General features: G+C 53.6%; 1 protein-coding gene across 1 annotated transcript in view; it reads left to right on the forward strand.

The window, feature by feature from the left end:
* The window catches only part of LOC140425664 (uncharacterized), a 456,044-nt gene that overhangs the window by 204,617 nt on the left and 232,240 nt on the right, over positions 1-19,187 (forward strand). Inside the window, exons 9-11 of the mRNA XM_072510159.1 lie at positions 3,304-3,448; positions 6,085-6,203; positions 13,205-13,404. Of these exons, the coding sequence (XP_072366260.1) occupies positions 3,304-3,448; positions 6,085-6,203; positions 13,205-13,404 (464 nt within the window). The remainder of the gene's footprint in view (positions 1-3,303; positions 3,449-6,084; positions 6,204-13,204; positions 13,405-19,187) is intronic.

Below are 19,187 nucleotides of genomic sequence, written 5' to 3' on the forward strand. Positions count from 1 at the left end.
ACTGCGTACCATCCAGAATCACAGGGAGCGTTAGAAAGGTGGCATCAGACATTAAAGACAATGTTGAGGGCGTATTGTCAAGATTATCCAGAGGATTGGGATAAAGGAATCCCATTCGTATTGTTTGCAATTAGGGATGCACCTAATGAGTCTACTAAATTCAGTCCTTTTGAACTAATTTTTGGTCATGAGGTAAGAGGACCACTTAAATTGATTCATGAAAAATTGGTGGGTGAGAAATCGGAAATTACACTATTGGATTACGTGTCAAATTTTAGGGAACGATTAAATAGAGCAGGTGAATTGGCTAGACAACATTTGAAAGTTGCACGAAATGTGATGAAACGGGTAGCGGACAAGAAATCCAAAGTTCGTAGTTTTGCCAGTGGGGATAAAGTTTTAGTGTTGTTACCAGTGGTAGGGGAGTCTTTAAAAGGTAGGTTTTGTGGACCGTATCAGATTGGAAGGAAATGAAGTGAGGTGAATTATGTGGTAAAAACACCAGATAGAAGGAAGACTCACCGAGTGTGTCATGTGAATCTGCTTAAAAGGTACTTTGAAAGGGAAGGAGCGAAAAAGGAGGTTTTAATGATTCTAACTCGAAGTGACGAACCAAATCCAGATGACTGTGAATTTGACATACCTCAAATTAAATTGGAAAATGAGGATGTTCTTAAAAATTGGGATAAATTATTAAGTTACCTTCCAGAGGAAAAACAAACTGACCTGAAAGAGTTATTGATAGCACATGGGCAAGTTTGTAGAGATAAATTGGGAAGTACTCAAATGGCTATACATGATGTAGATGTGGGAAATGCTGTTCCTATCAAACAACATCCATATAGACGTAATCCTTTAAAATTGGCACAGGTTTGATTCTGGCTTGGGCCGCTGTCTGTGCGGAGTCTGCACGTCCTCCCCGTGTCTGCGTGTGTTTCCTCCGGATGCTCCGGTTTCCTCCCACGGTCCAAGGATGTGCAGGTTGGGTGGATTGGCCATGATAGATTGCCCTTAGTGTCCAAAATTGCCCTTAGTGGGTTGGGTTGTGGGGATAGGGTGGTGGTGTTGACCTTGGGTAGGGTGCTGTTTCCAAGAGCCGGTGCGGACTCAATGGGCCAAATGTTCTATGTTCTATGTTAACAGAGAGATTGAGAGTATGCTGAAGAATGGCATAATTGAAGTGGGTTGCAGCCAATGGAGCTCACCCATAGTGATGGTACCTAAACCAGACGGTACCCAACGGTTGTGTGTGGACTACAGAAAGGAGAATGCAGTTACATGAACGGACTCTTGCCCTATCCCACGTTTGGAGGATTGCATTGAGAAAATGGGACAATCTGCTTTTATTTCCAACTTCCAGACATTGAAAGAACATTTAAAACATCGCATGGAGTTCTTCGGTCGACTTCAGGAGGCGGGTTTGATGATGAACTAGCCGAAAGTGAATTTGGAGAAGCCCGAATCACTTTCCTTGCGGAGTTTCCGATACCCTCAAGACGAAGGGAAATAATGCGATTTCTTAGCGTGAGTGGATTTGATCGAACATTTGTGCAAATGTTTTGTGGCGTGATTACTCCACTGATGGACTTGCTAAAGAAACCTAAAAAATTTCAATGGACAGCGGACTTTCAAACAGGCATTTGACTGCCCGAAAGCTGTGATCACCAATGCTCCTGTATTGGAGAATTGCAAGGGTCTCTGTGGTCAGATTGAACTAAAGTATCTGATTCTGAAGAGAAATGCCGAGGAGTAGAGGAATGGATGGATCGTGTAGAGACTTTGTTCAAAGAGACTGTCAATTGAGAAGGAGTTCGGTTGGAGGAAGAAGAAAAAAGAAAAATGGACTATATTATTATACCTGTTTGCATGTGTTTTGTTTAAAAAGGAAAAAGTATTTTTTACTGTGTGCATTTCTTGGTGGATGGTGCAAAAGTGATAATTGAAACCATCTTGAAGTTGATGGGTTTTTTTTTCCTTGGGGGTGGGGGGGGGGGGGAACGTGTCATGTGAGATGGATGTTTGAGCAATGTACCTTTAAGAAAACAGTGATGTCAGAGAGTGGGTGGAGCTGAGCTCAGTTCAGCCATTTTGAAGTTTCAGTTTGAAAAAGAGCTTGGGTGTGTGTCTGTGTTTTGCAGTGAGCTGGATTTGCTATGATCTCTGCCATGAAAGACTATCTCTGGATCATTTGGGTGATTTAAACTGATGATAGTAAAGCCTTTAACCTGATGTGTTTCTGTTTAAAGGTGTTAAGTCTCATGGATGTTGAAAGGGATAACTGAAGGATTATTTAGTGTTGTAATATTTTCGGGGTATCTTTGAAGTAAGGGGTGTTAAGAGATCCAATGTTTATTTAAGAGGTTAAGTTGAGTTCGTGGAATAAACATTGTTTTGTGTTTAAAAACCCACGTGTCCATAATTGTAATATCACACCTGGGGAACAAGCCGTGTGCTGGAAAAGCAACAAATCCATTACAGGGGGAGGTTGGCTGAACTCCATGATACATTTTGGGGTTCTGAAAACGCCTCGCCCAAAACAGTTTCAAATACTAGTCTTGGACCCACTCTTCTCTCCCTCAAACTGAATGTAAAATTCAAATGTGCATTTGCACAGGACAGACCTCAAAATGGCAAAGAAAGTAAGGCGGAAAGAGCGAGGCAGGGTGCGGTGGGGGAGGGGAGGACAGGAAGGGGTTGGGGGGGGGGGGGGGGGAATAAAAGCACCAAGGAGACAAAGCAGGGATAGTAGGAAAGGAGAGAAATGAAATGAAATGAAAATCGCTTATTGTCACAAGTCGGCTTCAAATGAAGTGACTGTGAAAAGTCCCTAGTCGCCACATTCCGGCGAATGTCCGGGGAGGCTGGTACGGGAATTGAACCGTGCTGCTGGCCTGCCTTGGTCTGCTTTCAAAGCCAGCGATTTAGCCCTGTGCTAAACAGTAAGGGGCAAAGGGCAACAAAAGAATGATTCTCCCAGCAGCACGCCCCCCCCCCCCCAGCATGGTGAGGTGCCAGAGGCGCACTGCACAGCAGCACACAGCAGCAGTGTTTCCGTCAAAGCCACTTCTGTCTGTATCTGTCTCCATCACTTTGTCACCTCCACTTTTGAACCTTGTGTGACAGGCCCCGCGGGTCAAGACAATGCATCACGTGAATGATAATTCAAACCACAGTGGCTGTAAAATTCTTGTAGATCCATGTGTTGATCTTGTCTGGTTGTGTGAAGTATGTTCTCAAATGTTAAAACCTTAATAAAAATGAAACAATTATGGGATGAGGATCCTGCTCTGTTCCTTTCTTTAGGAATTGGGGAATCTAAAACGCCTTGTCTGCCTGGATGTTTCGGAAAATAAACTGGAGATGCTCCCAAACGAGATCAGTGGACTGGTGGCATTGACTGACCTGCTGCTGTCTCAGAACCCACTGGAGTCAATACCCGATGGCATTGGTGAGTACTGCTTCACATTAATGTGCAGGGACCCCCGATCCAGGGAGAGGGGCGGCCGGGATCCCCGGTCCAGGGAGAGGGGCGGCCGGGATCCCCGGTCCAGGGAGAGGGGCGGCCGGGATCCCCGGTCCAGGGAGAGGGGCGGCCGGGATCCCCGGTCCAGGGAGAGGGGCGGCCGGGATCCCCGGTCCAGGGAGAGGGGCGGCCGGGATCCCGGTCCAGGGAGAGGGGCGGCCGGGATCCCCGGTCCAGGGAGAGGGGTGTCCAGGTCCCTCGATCCAGGGAGAGGGGCGGCCGGGATCCCCGATCCAGGGAGAGGGGCGGCCGGGACCCCCGATCCAGGGAGAGGGGCGGCCGGGATCCCCGATCCAGGGAGAGGGGCGGCCGGGATCCCCGATCCAGGGAGAGGGGCGGCCGGGATCCCCGATCCAGGGAGAGGGGCGGCCGGGACCCCCGATCCAGGGAGAGGGGCGGCCGGGATCCCCGATCCAGGGAGAGGGGCGGCCGGGATCCCCGATCCAGGGAGAGGGGCGGCCGGGATCCCCGGTCCAGGGAGAGGGGCGGCCGGGATCCCCGGTCCAGGGAGAGGGGTGTCCAGGTCCCTCGATCCAGGGAGAGGGGCGGCCGGGATCCCCGATCCAGGGAGAGGGGCGGCCGGGACCCCCGATCCAGGGAGAGGGGCGGCCGGGATCCCCGATCCAGGGAGAGGGGCGGCCGGGATCCCCGATCCAGGGAGAGGGGCGGCCGGGATCCCCGATCCAGGGAGAGGGGCGGCCGGGATCCCCGATCCAGGGAGAGGGGCGGCCGGGATCCCCGGTCCAGGGAGAGGGGCGGCCGGGATCCCCGGTCCAGGGAGAGGGGCGGCCGGGTTCCCCGATCCAGGGAGAGGGGCGGCCGGGATCCCCGATCCAGGGAGAGGGGCGGCCGGAACCCCCGGACCAGGGAGAGGGGCGGCCGGGATCCCCGGTCCAGGGAGAGGGGCGGCCGGGATCCCGGTCCAGGGAGAGGGGCGGCCGGGATCCCCGATCCAGGGAGAGGGGCGGCCGGGATCCCCGATCCAGGGAGAGGGGCGGCCGGGATCCCCGGTCCAGGGAGAGGGGCGGCCGGGATCCCCGATCCAGGGAGAGGGGCGGCCGGGATCCCCGATCCAGGGAGAGGGGCGGCCGGGATCCCCGATCCAGGGAGAGGGGCGGCCGGGATCCCCGATCCAGGGAGAGGGGCGGCCGGGATCCCCGATCCAGGGAGAGGGGCGGCCGGGATCCCCGATCCAGGGAGAGGGGCGGCCGGGATCCCCGGTCCAGGGAGAGGGGCGGCCGGGATCCCCGGTCCAGGGAGAGGGGCGGCCGGGATCCCCGGTCCAGGGAGAGGGGCGGCCGGGATCCCGGTCCAGGGAGAGGGGAGTCCGGGATCCCCGACCCAGGGAGAGGGGCGGCCGGGATCCCCGATCCAGGGAGAGGGGCGGCCGGGATCCCCGATCCAGGGAGAGGGGCGGCCGGGATCCCCGGTCCAGGGAGAGGGGCGGCCGGGATCCCCGGTCCAGGGAGAGGGGCGGCCGGGATCCCCGGTCCAGGGAGAGGGGTGTCCGGGACCTTGGGGGGGCTTGGGGACTGGGGTCCACGGGGAGGGGGCTTGGGGACTGGGGTCCACGGGGAGGGGGCTTGGGGACTGCAGTCCAGGGGGAATGGGCTTGGGGACTGGGGTCCACGGGGAATGGGCTTGGGGACTGGGGTCCACGGGGAGGGGGCTTGGGGACTGGGGTCCACGGGGAGGGGGCTTGGGGACTGGGGTCCACGGGGAGGGGGCTTGGGGACTGGGGTCCACGGGGAGGGGGCTTGGGGACTGGGGTCCACGGGGAGGGGGCTTGGGGACTGGGGTCCACGGGGAGGGGGCTTGGGGACTGGGGTCCACGGGGAGGGGGCTTGGGGACTGGGGTCCACGGGGAGGGGGCTTGGGGACTGGGGTCCACGGGGAGGGGGCTTGGGGACTGGGGTCCACGGGGAATGGGCTTGGGGACGGGGTCCACGGGGAGGGGGTTTGGGGACTGGCATCCACGGGGGTGGGCTTGGGGACTGCAGTCCACGGGGAATGGGCTTGGGGACTGGGGTCCACGGGGAGGGGGCTTGGGGACTGGGGTCCACGGGGAATGGGCTTGGGGACTGGGGTCCACGGGGAAGGGGCTTGGGGACTGCGGTCCACGGGGAGGGGGCTTGGGGACTGCGGTCCACGGGGAGGGGGCTTGGGGACTGGGGTCCACGGGGAGGGGGCTTGGGGACTGCAGTCCACGGGGAGGGAGCTTGGGGACTGGGGCTCACGGGGAGGGGGCTTGGGGACCTGAGGACCACGGGGAAGGGGTGGCATGTGTCTCGGGGTCAATGGGGAAGGGGGGGGGCGTGGAGAATTGGGTCCCTGAGGAGGGGCACAGGGACCCGAGGACCATGTGGAGGGTGGACATTAGTATCTGAGGTGGACGGGGAGGTGGACGTGCGACTGTTGGTCCGTGTGGGGTAATGGAGACTGTCGGGCATCGAGGAGGGAGGATAGAAGTTAATCAGCGAACTGGCCGGACTGCCCTGGGTGTTGTCTCCAGCAGGTGGACATTGAAGTGGCTATTTTAGATGATCTTGTTGTGGTTACAGGCCAGTTGAAGCAGTTGTCCATTCTGAAGGTGGATCAGAATCGGTTAACGCATTTAACAGAGGCAGTCGGGGAATGCACACATCTGACGGAGCTGATCCTGACTGAGAACCTGCTGACGGTAAGTGGGGACCGCACACAGCTGGGCGAGGTTCACAACCCGCAGCTGTATTTGTTGTTAAACATTCTCCAATCTAAGTATCAAATGCAATGGGTGACTCTGTGTTAAGCTTCGACACTTGGGCCTTGTTGTTACTGAGGGAGTACTGCACTGTGGGAGGGTCAGTACTGAGGGAGCGCTGCACTGTGGGAGGGTCAGTACTGAGGGAGTGCTGCACTGTGGGAGGGTCAGTACTGAGGGAGCGCTGCACTGTGGGAGGGTCAGTACTGAGGGAGTGCTGCACTGTCAGAGGGTCAGTGCTGAGGGAGTGCCGCACTGTCAGAGGGTCAGTACTGAGGGAGTGCCGCACTGTCAGAGGGTCAGTACTGAGGGAGTGCTGCACTGTCAGAGGGTCAGTACTGAGGGAGTGCCGCACTGTCAGAGGGTCAGTACTGAGGGAGTGCTGCACTGTCAGAGGGTCAGTACTGAGGGAGTGCTGCACTGTCAGAGGGTCAGTACTGAGGGAGTGCCGCACTGTCAGAGGGTCAGTACTGAGGGAGTGCCGCACTGTCAGAGGGTCAGTACTGAGGGAGTGCCGCACTGTCAGAGGGTCAGTACTGAGGGTGAGCCGCACTGTCAGAGGGTCAGTACTGAGGGAGTGCTGCACTGTCAGAGAGTCAGTACTGAGGGAGTGCAGCACTGTCAGAGGGTCAGTACTGAGGGAGTGCTGCACTGTGGGAGGGTCAGTACTGAGGGAGTACTGCACTGTGGGAGGGTCAGTACTGAGGGAGTGCCGCACTGTCAGAGGGTCAGTACTGAGGGAGTGCCGCACTGTGGGAGGGTCAGTACTGAGAGATTGCCGCACTGTCAGAGGGTCAGCACTGAGGGAGTGTTGCTCTGTCAGAGGGTCAGTACTGAGGGAGTGCCGCACTGTCAGAGGGTCAGTACTGAGGGAGTGCCGCACTGTCAGAGGGTCAGTACTGAGGGAGTGCCGCACTGTCAGAGGGTCAGTACAGAGGGAGTGCCACACTGTCAGAGGGTCAGTACTGAGGGAGTGCTGCACTGTCAGAGGGTCAGTACTGAGGGAGTGCCGCACTGTCAGAGGGTCAGTACAGAGGGAGTGCTGCACTGTCAGAGGGTCAGTACTGAGGGAGTGCCGCACTGTCAGAGGGTCAGTACTGAGGGAGTGCCGCACTGTCAGAGGGTCAGTACTGAGGGAGTGCTACACTGTGGGAGGGTCAGTAATGAGAGAGTGCCGCACTGTCAGAAGGTCAGTACTGAGGGAGTGCCGTACTGTCAGAGGGTCAGTACTGAGGGAGTGCTGCACTGTCAGAGGGTCAGTACTGAGGGAGTGCCGCACTGTCAGAGGGTCAGTACTGAGGGAATGCTGCACTGTCAGAGGGTCAGTACTGAGGGAGTGCTGCACAGTCAGAGGGTCAGTACTGAGGGAGTGCCGCACTGTCAGAGGGTCAGTACTGAGGGAGTGCCGCACTGTCAGAGGGTCAGTACTGAGGGAGTGCTACACTGTGGGAGGGTCAGTACTGAGAGAGTGCCGCACTGTCAGAGGGTCAGTACTGAGGGAGTGCTGCACTGTCAGAGGGTCAGTACTGAGGGAGTGCCACATTGTCAGAGGGTCAGTACTGAGGGAGCGCTTCACTGTCGGAGGGTCAGTACTGAGGGAGTGCCGCACTGTCAGAGGGTCAGTACTGAGGGAGTGCTGCACTGTGGGAGGGTCAGTACTGAGGGAGTGCTGCACTGTGGGAGGGTCAGTACTGAGGGAGTGCCGCACTGTCAGAGGGTCAGTACTGAGGGAGTGCCGCACTGTGGGAGGGTCAGTACTGAGAGAGTGCCGCACTGTCAGAGTGTCAGTACTGAGGGAGTGCCACACTGTCAGAGGGTCAGTACTGAGGGAGCGCTTCACTGTCGGAGGGTCAGTACTGAGGGAGTGCCGCACTGTCAGAGGGTCAGTACTGACGGAGTGCCGCACTGTCAGAGGGTCAGTACTGAGGGAGTGCTACACTGTGGGAGGGTCAGTACTGAGGGAGTGCCGCACTGTCAGAGGGTCAGTACTGAGGGAGTGCCGTACTGTCAGAGGGTCAGTACTGAGGGAGTGCTGCACTGTCAGAGGGTCAGTACTGAGGGAGTGCTGCACTGTCAGAGGGTCAGTACTGAGGGAGTGCTGCACTGGCAGAGGGTCAGTACTGAGGGAATGCTGCACTGTCAGAGGGTCAGTACTGAGGGAGTGCCGTACTGTCAGAGGGTCAGTACTGAGGGAGTGCCGCACTGTGGGAGGGTCAGTACTGAGAGAGTGCCGCACTGTCAGAGAGTCAGTACTGAGGGAGTGCTACACTGTGGGAGGGTCAGTACTGAGGGAGTGCTGCACTGTCAGAGGGTCAGTACAGAGGGAGTGCCGCACTGTCAGAGGGACAGTACTATGGGAGTGCTGCACTGTCAGAGGGTCAGTACTCAGGGAATGCTGCACTGTCAGAGGGTCAGTACTGAGGGAGTGCCGCACTGTCAGAGGGTCAGTACTGAGGGAGTGCCGCACTGTCAGAGGGTCAGTACTGAGGGAGTACTGCACTGTGGGTGGGTCAGTACTGAGGGAGTGCCACACTGTCAGAGGGTCAGTACTGAGGGAGTGCCACACTGTCAGAGGGTCAGTCCTGAGGGAGTACTGCACTGTCAGAGGTTCAGTACAGAGGGAGTGCCGCACTGTCAGAGGGTCAGTACTGAGGGAGTGCCGCACTGTCAGAGGGTCAGTACTGAGGGAGTGCTGCACTGTCAGAGGGTCAGTACTGAGGGAATGCTGCACTGTCAGAGGGTCAGTACTGAGGGAGTGCTGCACTGTCAGAGGGTCAGTACTGAGGGAGTGCTGCACTGTCAGAGGGTCAGTACTGAGGAAATGCTGCACTGTCAGAGGGTCAGTACTGAGGGAGCGCTACACTGTCAGAGGGTCAGTACTGAGGGAGTGCTGCACTGTCAGAGGGTCAGTACTGAGGGAGTGCCGTACTGTCAGAGCGTCAGTACTGAGGGAGTGCTGCACTGTCAGAGGGTCAGTACTGAGGGAATGCTGCACTGTCAGAGGGTCAGTACTGAGGGAGTGCCGTACTGTCAGAGGGTCAGTACTGAGGGAGTGCCGCACTGTCAGAGGGTCAGTACTGAGGGAGTGCTGCACTGTCAGAGGGTCAGTACTGAGGGAGTGCCACATTGTCAGAGGGTCAGTACTGAGGGAGCGCTTCACTGTCGGAGGGTCAGTACTGAGGGAGTGCCGCACTGTCAGAGGGTCAGTACTGAGGGAGTGCTGCACTGTGGGAGGGTCAGTACTGAGGGAGTGCTGCACTGTGGGAGGGTCAGTACTGAGGGAGTGCCGCACTGTCAGAGGGTCAGTACTGAGGGAGTGCCGCACTGTGGGAGGGTCAGTGCTGAGAGAGTGCCGCACTGTCAGAGTGTCAGTACTGAGGGAGTGCCACACTGTCAGAGGGTCAGTACTGAGGGAGCGCTTCACTGTCGGAGGGTCAGTACTGAGGGAGTGCCGCACTGTCAGAGGGTCAGTACTGACGGAGTGCCGCACTGTCAGAGGGTCAGTACTGAGGGAGTGCTACACTGTGGGAGGGTCAGTACTGAGGGAGTGCCGCACTGTCAGAGGGTCAGTACTGAGGGAGTGCCGTACTGTCAGAGGGTCAGTACTGAGGGAGTGCTGCACTGTCAGAGGGTCAGTACTGAGGGAGTGCTGCACTGTCAGAGGGTCAGTACTGAGGGAGTGCTGCACTGGCAGAGGGTCAGTACTGAGGGAATGCTGCACTGTCAGAGGGTCAGTACTGAGGGAGTGCCGTACTGTCAGAGGGTCAGTACTGAGGGAGTGCCGCACTGTGGGAGGGTCAGTACTGAGAGAGTGCCGCACTGTCAGAGAGTCAGTACTGAGGGAGTGCTACACTGTGGGAGGGTCAGTACTGAGGGAGTGCTGCACTGTCAGAGGGTCAGTACAGAGGGAGTGCCGCACTGTCAGAGGGTCAGTACTATGGGAGTGCTGCACTGTCAGAGGGTCAGTACTCAGGGAATGCTGCACTGTCAGAGGGTCAGTACTGAGGGAGTGCCGCACTGTCAGAGGGTCAGTACTGAGGGAGTGCCGCACTGTCAGAGGGTCAGTACTGAGGGAGTACTGCACTGTGGGTGGGTCAGTACTGAGGGAGTGCCACACTGTCAGAGGGTCAGTACTGAGGGAGTGCCACACTGTCAGAGGGTCAGTCCTGAGGGAGTACTGCACTGTCAGAGGTTCAGTACAGAGGGAGTGCCGCACTGTCAGAGGGTCAGTACTGAGGGAGTGCCGCACTGTCAGAGGGTCAGTACTGAGGGAGTGCTGCACTGTCAGAGGGTCAGTACTGAGGGAATGCTGCACTGTCAGAGGGTCAGTACTGAGGGAGTGCTGCACTGTCAGAGGGTCAGTACTGAGGGAGTGCTGCACTGTCAGAGGGTCAGTACTGAGGAAATGCTGCACTGTCAGAGGGTCAGTACTGAGGGAGCGCTACACTGTCAGAGGGTCAGTACTGAGGGAGTGCTGCACTGTCAGAGGGTCAGTACTGAGGGAGTGCCGTACTGTCAGAGCGTCAGTACTGAGGGAGTGCTGCACTGTCAGAGGGTCAGTACTGAGGGAATGCTGCACTGTCAGAGGGTCAGTACTGAGGGAGTGCCGTACTGTCAGAGGGTCAGTACTGAGGGAGTGCCGCACTGTGGGAGGGTCGGTACTGAGAGAGTGCCGCACTGTCAGAGAGTCAGTACTGAGGGAGTGCCACACTGTCAGAGGGTCAGTACTGCGGGAGTGCCGCACTGTCAGAGGGTCAGTACTGAGGGAGTGCTACACTGTGGGAGGGTCAGTACTGAGGGAGTGCCGCACTGTCAGAGGGTCAGTACTGAGGGAGTGCCGTACTGTGAGAGGGTCAGCACTGAGGGAGTGCTGCATTGTCAGAGGGTCAGCACTGAGGGAGTGCCGCACTGTCAGAGGGTCAGTACTGAGGGAGTGCCGCATTGTCAGATGGTCAGTACTGAGGCAGTACTGCACTGTGGGAGGGTCAGTACTGAGGGAGTGCCGCACTGTCAGAGGGTCAGTACTGAGGGAGTGCTGCACTGTCAGAGGGTCAGTACAGAGGGAGTGCCGCACTGTCAGAGGGTCAGTACTATGGGAGTGCTGCACTGTCAGAGGGTCAGTACTCAGGGAATGCTGCACTGTCAGAGGGTCAGTACTGAGGGAGTGCTGCACAGTCAGAGGGTCAGTACTGAGGGAGTGCCGCACTGTCAGAGGGTCAGTACTGAGGAGTGCCGCACTGTCAGAGGGTCAGTACTGAGGGAGTGCTACACTGTGGGAGGGTCAGTACTGAGAGAGTGCCGCACTGTCAGAGGGTCAGTACTGAGGGAGTGCCGTACTGTCAGAGGGTCAGTACTCAGGGAGTGCTGCACTGTCAGAGGGTCAGTACTGAGGGAGTGCCGCACTGTCAGAGGGTCAGTACTGAGGGAGTGCCGCACTGTCAGAGGGTCAGTACTGAGGGAATGCTGCACTGTCAGAGGGTCAGTACTGAGGGAGTGCCGTACTGTCAGAGGGTCAGTACTGAGGGAGTGCCGCACTGTGGGAGGGTCGGTACTGAGAGAGTGCCGCACTGTCAGAGAGTCAGTACTGAGGGAGTGCCACACTGTCAGAGGGTCAGTACTGCGGGAGTGCCGCACTGTCAGAGGGTCAGTACTGAGGGAGTGCTACACTGTGGGAGGGTCAGTACTGAGGGAGTGCCGCACTGTCAGAGGGTCAGTACTGAGGGAGTGCCGTACTGTGAGAGGGTCAGCACTGAGGGAGTGCTGCATTGTCAGAGGGTCAGTACTGAGGGAGTGCTGCACTGTCAGAGGGTCAGCACTGAGGGAGTGCCGCACTGTCAGAGGGTCAGTACTGAGGGAGTGCCGCATTGTCAGATGGTCAGTACTGAGGGAGTACTGCACTGTGGGAGGGTCAGTACTGAGGGAGTGCCGCACTGTCAGAGGGTCAGTACTGAGGGAGTGCTGCACTGTCAGAGGGTCAGTACTGAGGGAGTGCCGCGCTGTCAGTGGGTCAGTACTGAGGGAGTGCCACACTGTCAGAGGGTCAGTACTGAGGGAGCGCTTCACTGTCGGAGGGTCAGTACTGAGGGAGTGCCGCACTGTCAGAGGGTCAGTACTGAGGGAGTGCTGCACTGTCAGAGGGTCAGTACTGAGGGAGCGCCGCACTGTCAGAGGGTCAGTACTGAGGGAGTGCCGCACTGTCAGAGGGTCAGTACTGAGGGAGTGCTGCACTGTCAGAGGGTCAGTACTGAGGGAGTACCGCACTGTCAGAGGGTCAGTACTGAGGGAGTACCGCACTGTCAGAGGGTCAGTACTGAGGGAGCGCCGCACTGTCAGAGGGTCAGTACTGAGGGAGTGCTGCGCTGTCAGAGGGTCAGTACCGAGGGAGTGCCGCACTGTCAGAGGGTCAGTACTGAGGGAGTGCCGCACTGTCAGAGGGTCAGTACTGAGGGAGTACCGCACTGTCAGAGGGTCAGTACTGAGGGAGTGCTGCACTGTCAGAGGGTCAGTACTGAGAGAGTGCTGCATTTTTAAAATATGTTGTGGCCTTCCGTCACTGGGCGAGTATTTATTGCCATTAGTGAACCAGATGAGTTTTTACGACAATCGACAATGGTTTCATGGTCATCGTGAGACTTTTAATTCCAGATTTTTATCGAATTTAAATTGTACCATTTGCAGTGGTGGAACATTAGCCTGGGCCCCGGGATTACCAGTCCAGTGACAATATCACTACACACCTGCCCCCCTCCAATCAGAGTTGTCTATTGTGTGAGTGCGAATGCTGGTTTGCTCTCTTGATCGGATGTAAAAGATTCATGGCATTGTTTAATGAACAGCAAGGGAATGTTACTTGCAGTGTTATCGAATAACTTTTGACATAAGTCCCTCCTATTGGTGTGAAAGAAGCTGGAGAAATGTACGTCCTTCTGCATTAATTTCAGGCACTGCCCAAGTCTATTGGAAAGCTGAAGAAACTAACAAACCTGAATGTGGATCGGAACCGGCTGGCATCGTTTCCAGCTGAATTGGGAGGCTGTGTGAGTTTAAACGTGCTAAGTCTCCGTGACAACCGGTTAACGCATCTCCCTCCTGAACTTGCGAAGGCATCTGAGATTCATGTACTGGATGTTGCTGGAAACAGGTACAACTGTTATGTTAGACACCGATCTTAATCTGGAGTGAGTGTGGAGTTAGACACTGATCTGTAACTGGAGTGAGTGTGGAGTTAGACACTGATCTGAATCTGGACTGAGTGTGGAGTTAGGCACTGATCTGAATCTGGAGTGACTGTGGAGTTAGACACTGATCTGAATCTGGAGTGAGTGTGGAGTTAGACACTGATCTGAATCTGGAGTGAGTGTGGAGTTAGACACTGATCTGAAACTGGAGTGAGTGTGGAGTTAGACACTGATCTGAAACTGGAGTGAATGTGGAGTTAGACTCTGATCTGGAATCTGGAGTGAGTGTGGAGTTAGACATTGATCTGAATCTCGAGTGAGTGTGGAGTTAGACACAGATCTGAATCTGGAGTGAGTGTGGAGTTAGACTGATCTGGAATCGAGTGAGTGTGGAGTTAGACTCTGATCTGAAACTGGAGTGAGTGTGGAGTTAGCCTCTGATCTGAATCTTGAGTGAGTGTGGAATTAGACACTGATCTGAATCTGGACTGAGTGTGGAGTTAGACACTGATCTGAATCTGGAGTGAGTGTGGAGTTAGACACTGATCTGAAACTGGAGTGAGTGTGGAGTTAGACAGTGATCTGAAACTGGAGTGAATGTGGAGTTAGACTCTGATCTGGAATCTGGAGTGAGTGTGGAGTTAGACATTGATCTGAATCTCGAGTGAGTGTGGAGTTAGACACAGATCTGAATCTGGAGTGAGTGTGGAGTTAGACTGATCTGGAATCGAGTGAGTGTGGAGTTAGACTCTGATCTGAAACTGGAGTGAGTGTGGAGTTAGACACTGATCTGAATCTGGAGTGAGTGTGGAGTTAGACACTGATCTGAATCTGGAGTGAGTGTGGAGTTAGACACTGATCTGAAACTGGAGTGAGTGTGGAGTTAGATACTGATCTGAAACTGGAGTGAGTGTGGAGTTAGACACTGATCTGAATCTGGAGTGAGTGTGGAGTTAGACTCTGATCTGGAGTCTGGAGTGAGTGTGGAGTTAGACACTGATCTGAATCTGGAGTGAGTGTGGAGCTAGACTCTGATCTGAATCTGGAGTGAGTGTGGAGTTAGACACTGATCTGAATCTGGAGTGAGTGTGGAGTTAGACACTGATCTGAAACTGGAGTGAGTGTGGAGTTCGACTCTGATCTGAAACTGGAGTGAGTGTGGAGTTAGACACTGATCTGAAACTGGAGTGAGTGTGGAGTTAGACAGTGATCTGAAACTGGAGTGAATGTGGAGTTAGACTCTCATCTGGAATCTGGAGTGAGTGTGGAGTTAGACATTGATCTGAATCTCGAGTGAGTGTGGAGTTAGACACAGATCTGAATCTGGAGTGAGTGTGGAGTTAGACTGATCTGGAATCGAGTGAGTGTGGAGTTAGACTCTGATCTGAAACTGGAGTGAGTGTGGAGTTAGACACTGATCTGAATCTGGACTGAGTGTGGTGTTAGGCACTGATCTGAATCTGGAGTGTCTGTGGAGTTAGACACTGATCTGAATCTGGAGTGAATGTGGAGTTAGACACTGATCTGAATCTGGAGTGAGTGTGGAGTTAGACACTGATCTGAAACTGGAGTGAGTGTGGAGTTAGATACTGATCTGAAACTGGAGTGAGTGTGGAGTTAGACACTGATCTGAATCTGGAGTGAGTGTGGAGTTAGACTCTGATCTGGAGTCTGGAGTGAGTGTGGAGTTAGACACTGATCTGAATCTGGAGTGAGTGTGGAGCTAGACTCTGATCTGAATCTGGAGTGAGTGTGGAGTTAGACACTGATCTGAATCTGGAGTGAGTGTGGAGTTAGACACTGATCTGAAACTGGAGTGAGTGTGGAGTTCGACTCTGATCTGAAACTGGAGTGAGTGTGGAGTTCGACTCTGATCTGAAACTGGAGTGAGTGTGGAGTTAGACACTGATCTGAATCTGGAGTGAGTGTGGAGTTAGACACTGATCTGAATCTGGAGTGAGTGTGGAGTTAGACACTGATCTGAATCTGGAGTGACTGTGGAGTTAGACACAGATCTGAAATTGGAGTGAGTGTGGAGTTAGACACTGATCTAGAATCTGGAGTGAATGTCGAGTTTGACACTGATCTGAATCTGGAGTGAGTGTAGAGTTAGACACTGATCTGAATCTGGAGTGAGTGTGGAGTTAGACACTTATCTGAATCTGGAGTGAGTGTGGAGTTAGACACTGATCTAGAATCTGGAGTGAATGTCGAGTTAGACACTGATCTGAATCTGGAGTGAGTGTAGAGTTAGACACTGATCTGAACCTGGAGTGAGTGTGGAGTTAGACACTGATCTGAATCTTGAGTGAGTGTGGAGTTAGACACTGATCTGAAACTGGAGTGAGTGTGGAGTTCGACACTGATCTGAAACTGGAGTGAGTGTGGCGTTAGACACTGATCTGAATCTGGAGTGAGTGTGGAGTTAGACACTGATCTGAATCTGGAGTGTGTGTGGAGTTAGACTCTGATCTGAATCTTGAGTGAGTGTGGAGTTAGACTCTGATCTGAATCTGCAGTGAGTGTGGAGTTAGACACTGATCTGAATCTGGAGTGAGTGTGGAGTTAGACACTGATCTGAATCTGGAGTGAGTGTGGAGTTAGACACTGATCTGAATCTGGAGTGAGTGTGGCGTGAGACACTGATCCGTATCTGGAGTGAGTGTGGAGTTAGACGCTGATCTGAAACTGGAGTGAGTGTGGAGTTCGACTCTGATCTGAAACTGGAGTGAGTGTGGAGTTAGACACTGATCTGAATCTGGAGTGAGTGTGGAGTTAGACACTGATCTGAATCTGGAGTGAGTGTGGAGTTAGACACTGATCTGAATCTGGAGTGTGTGTGGAGTTAGACACTGATCTGATTCTGGAGTGAGTGTGGAGTTAGACACTGATCTGAATCTGGAGTCAGTGTGGATTTAGGCACCGATCTGAATCTGGAGTGAGTGTGGAGATAGACACCGATCTGAAATTGGAGTGAGTGTGGAGCTAGACACTGATCTGAATCTGGAGTGAGTGTGGAGTTAGACAGTGATCTGAATCTGGAGTGAGTGTGGAGTTAGACACTGATCTAGAATCTGGAGTGAATGTGGAGTTAGACACTGATATGAATCTGGAGTGAGTGTGGAGTTAGACACAGATCTGAACCTGGAGTGAGTGTGCATTTAGACACTGATCTGAATCTGGATTGAGTGTGGAGTTAGACTCTGATCTGAAACTGGAGTGAGTGTGGAGTTACACACTGATCTGAATCTGGCGTGAGTGTGGAGTTAGACTGATCTGAAACTGGAGTGAGTGTGGAGTTAGACACTGACCTGAATCTGGAGTGAGTGTGGAGTTAGACACTGATCTGAAACTGGAGTGAGTGTGGAGTTAGACACTGATCTGAATCTGGAGTGAGTGTGGAGTTAGACTCTGATCTGGAGTCTGGAGTGAGTGTGGAGTTAGACTCTGATCTGGAGTCTGGAGTGAGTGTGGAGTTAGACTCTGATCTGAATCTGGAGTGAGTGTGGAGTTAGACACGGATCTGAATCTGGAGTGAGTGTGGAGGTAGACACTGATCTGAATCTGGAGTGAGTGTGGAGTTAGACACTGATCTGAAACTGGAGTGAGTGTGGAGTTAGACTCTGATCTGAATCTGGAGTGAGTGTGGAGTTAGACACTGATCTGGAATCGAGTGAGTGTGGAGTTAGACTCTGATCTGAATCTGGAGTGAGTGTGGAGTTAGACACTGATCTGAATCTGGAGTGAGTGTGGAGTTAGACACTGATCTGAAACTGGAGTGAGTGTGGAGTGAGACACTGATCTGAATCTGGAGTGAGTGTGGCGTTAGATACTGATCTGAAACTGGAGTGAGTGTGGAGTTAGACTCTGATCTGAATCTGGAGTGAGAGTGGAGTCAGACACTGATCTGAATCTCGAGTGAGTGTTGAGTTAGACACAGATCTGAATCTGGAGTGAGTGTGGAGTTAGACTCTGATCTGAATCTGGAGTGAGTGTGGAGTTAGACGCTGATCTGCATCTGGAGTGAGTGTGGAGTTAGACACTGATCTGAATCTGGAGTGAGTGTGGAGTTAGACACTGATCTGAATCTGGAATGAGTGTGGAGTTAGACACTGATCTGAAACTGGAGTGAGTGTGGAGTTAGATACTGATCTGAAACTGGAGTGAGTGTGGAGTTAGACACTGATCTGGAGTCTGGAGTGAGTGTGGAGTTAGACACTGATCTGAATCTGGAGTGAGTGTGGAGTTAGACACTGATCTGAATCTGGACTGAGTGTGGAGTTAGACACTGATCTGAAACTGGAGTGAGTGTGGAGTTAGATACTGATCTGAAACTGGAGTGAGTGTGGAGTTAGACACTGATCTGAATCTGGAGTGAGTGTGGAGTTAGACACTGATCTGGAGTCTGGAGTGAGTGTGGAGTTAGACACTGATCTGAATCTGGAGTGAGCGTGGAGTGAGACACTGATCTGAAACTGGAGTGAGTGTTGAGTTAAACACTGATCTGAAACTGGAGTGAGTGTGGAGATAGACACTGATCTGAATCTGGAGTGAGTGTGGCGTTAGATACTGATCTGAAACTGGAGTGAGTGTGAAGTTAGACTCTGATCTGAATCTGGAGTGAGAGTGGAGTCAGACACTGATCTGAATCTGGAGTGAGTGTTGAGTTAGACACAGATCTGAATCTGGAGTGAGTGTGGAGTTAGACTCTGATCTGAATCTGGAGTGAGTGTGGAGTTAGACACTGATCTGAATCTGGAGTGAGTGTGGAGTTAAACACTGATCTGAATCTGGAGTGAGTGTGGAGTTAGACTCTGATCTGAAACGAGTGAATGTGGAGTTCGACACTGATCTGAAACTGGAGTGAGTGTGGAGTTCGACACTGATCTGAATCTGGAGTGAGTGTGGAGTTAGACACTGATCTGGAATCTGGAGTGAGTGTAGAATTATAGACTTATCTGGAATCTGGAGTGAGGTTGCAGTTCGACTCTGATCTGAAACTGGAGTGAGTGTGGAGTTAGACTCTGATCTGGAGTCTGGTGTGAGTGAGGAGTTAGAGACTGATCTGGAATCTGGGCTGAGTGTGGAGTTAAACTCTGATCTGGAGTCTAGAGTGAGCTTGGAGTAAGACCGTGATCTGAAACTGGAGTGAGCGTGGAGTTAGACACTAATCTGAAACTGGAGGGAGTGTGGAGTGAGACACTGATCTGCATCTGGAGTGAGTGTGGAGTTAGACACTGATCTGAATCTGGAGTGAGTGTGGAGTTAGACACTGATCTGAATCTGGACTGAGTGTGGAGTTAGACACTGATCTGAAACTGGAGTGAGTGTGGAGTTAGACACTGATCTGAATCTGGAGTGAGGGTGGCGTTAGATACTGATCTGAAACTGGAGTGAGTGTGGAGTTAGACTCTGATCTGAATCTGGAGTGAGAGTGGAGTCAGACACTGATCTGAATCTCGAGTGAGTGTTGAGTTAGACACAGATCTGAATCTGGAGTGAGTGTGGAGTTAGACTCTGATCTGAATCTGGAGTGAGTGTGGAGTTACACACTGATCTGAATCTGGCGTGAGTGTGGAGTTAGACTGATCTGAAACTGGAGTGAGTGTGGAGTTAGACACTGACCTGAATCTGGAGTGAGTGTGGAGTTAGACACTGATCTGAAACTGGAGTGAGTGTGGAGTTAGACACTGATCTGAATCTGGAGTGAGTGTGGAGTTAGACTCTGATCTGGAGTCTGGAGTGA

This window comes from Scyliorhinus torazame, chromosome 6 (genome assembly GCF_047496885.1).
Source record: "Scyliorhinus torazame isolate Kashiwa2021f chromosome 6, sScyTor2.1, whole genome shotgun sequence".
NCBI classification, from domain to species: domain Eukaryota; kingdom Metazoa; phylum Chordata; class Chondrichthyes; order Carcharhiniformes; family Scyliorhinidae; genus Scyliorhinus; species Scyliorhinus torazame.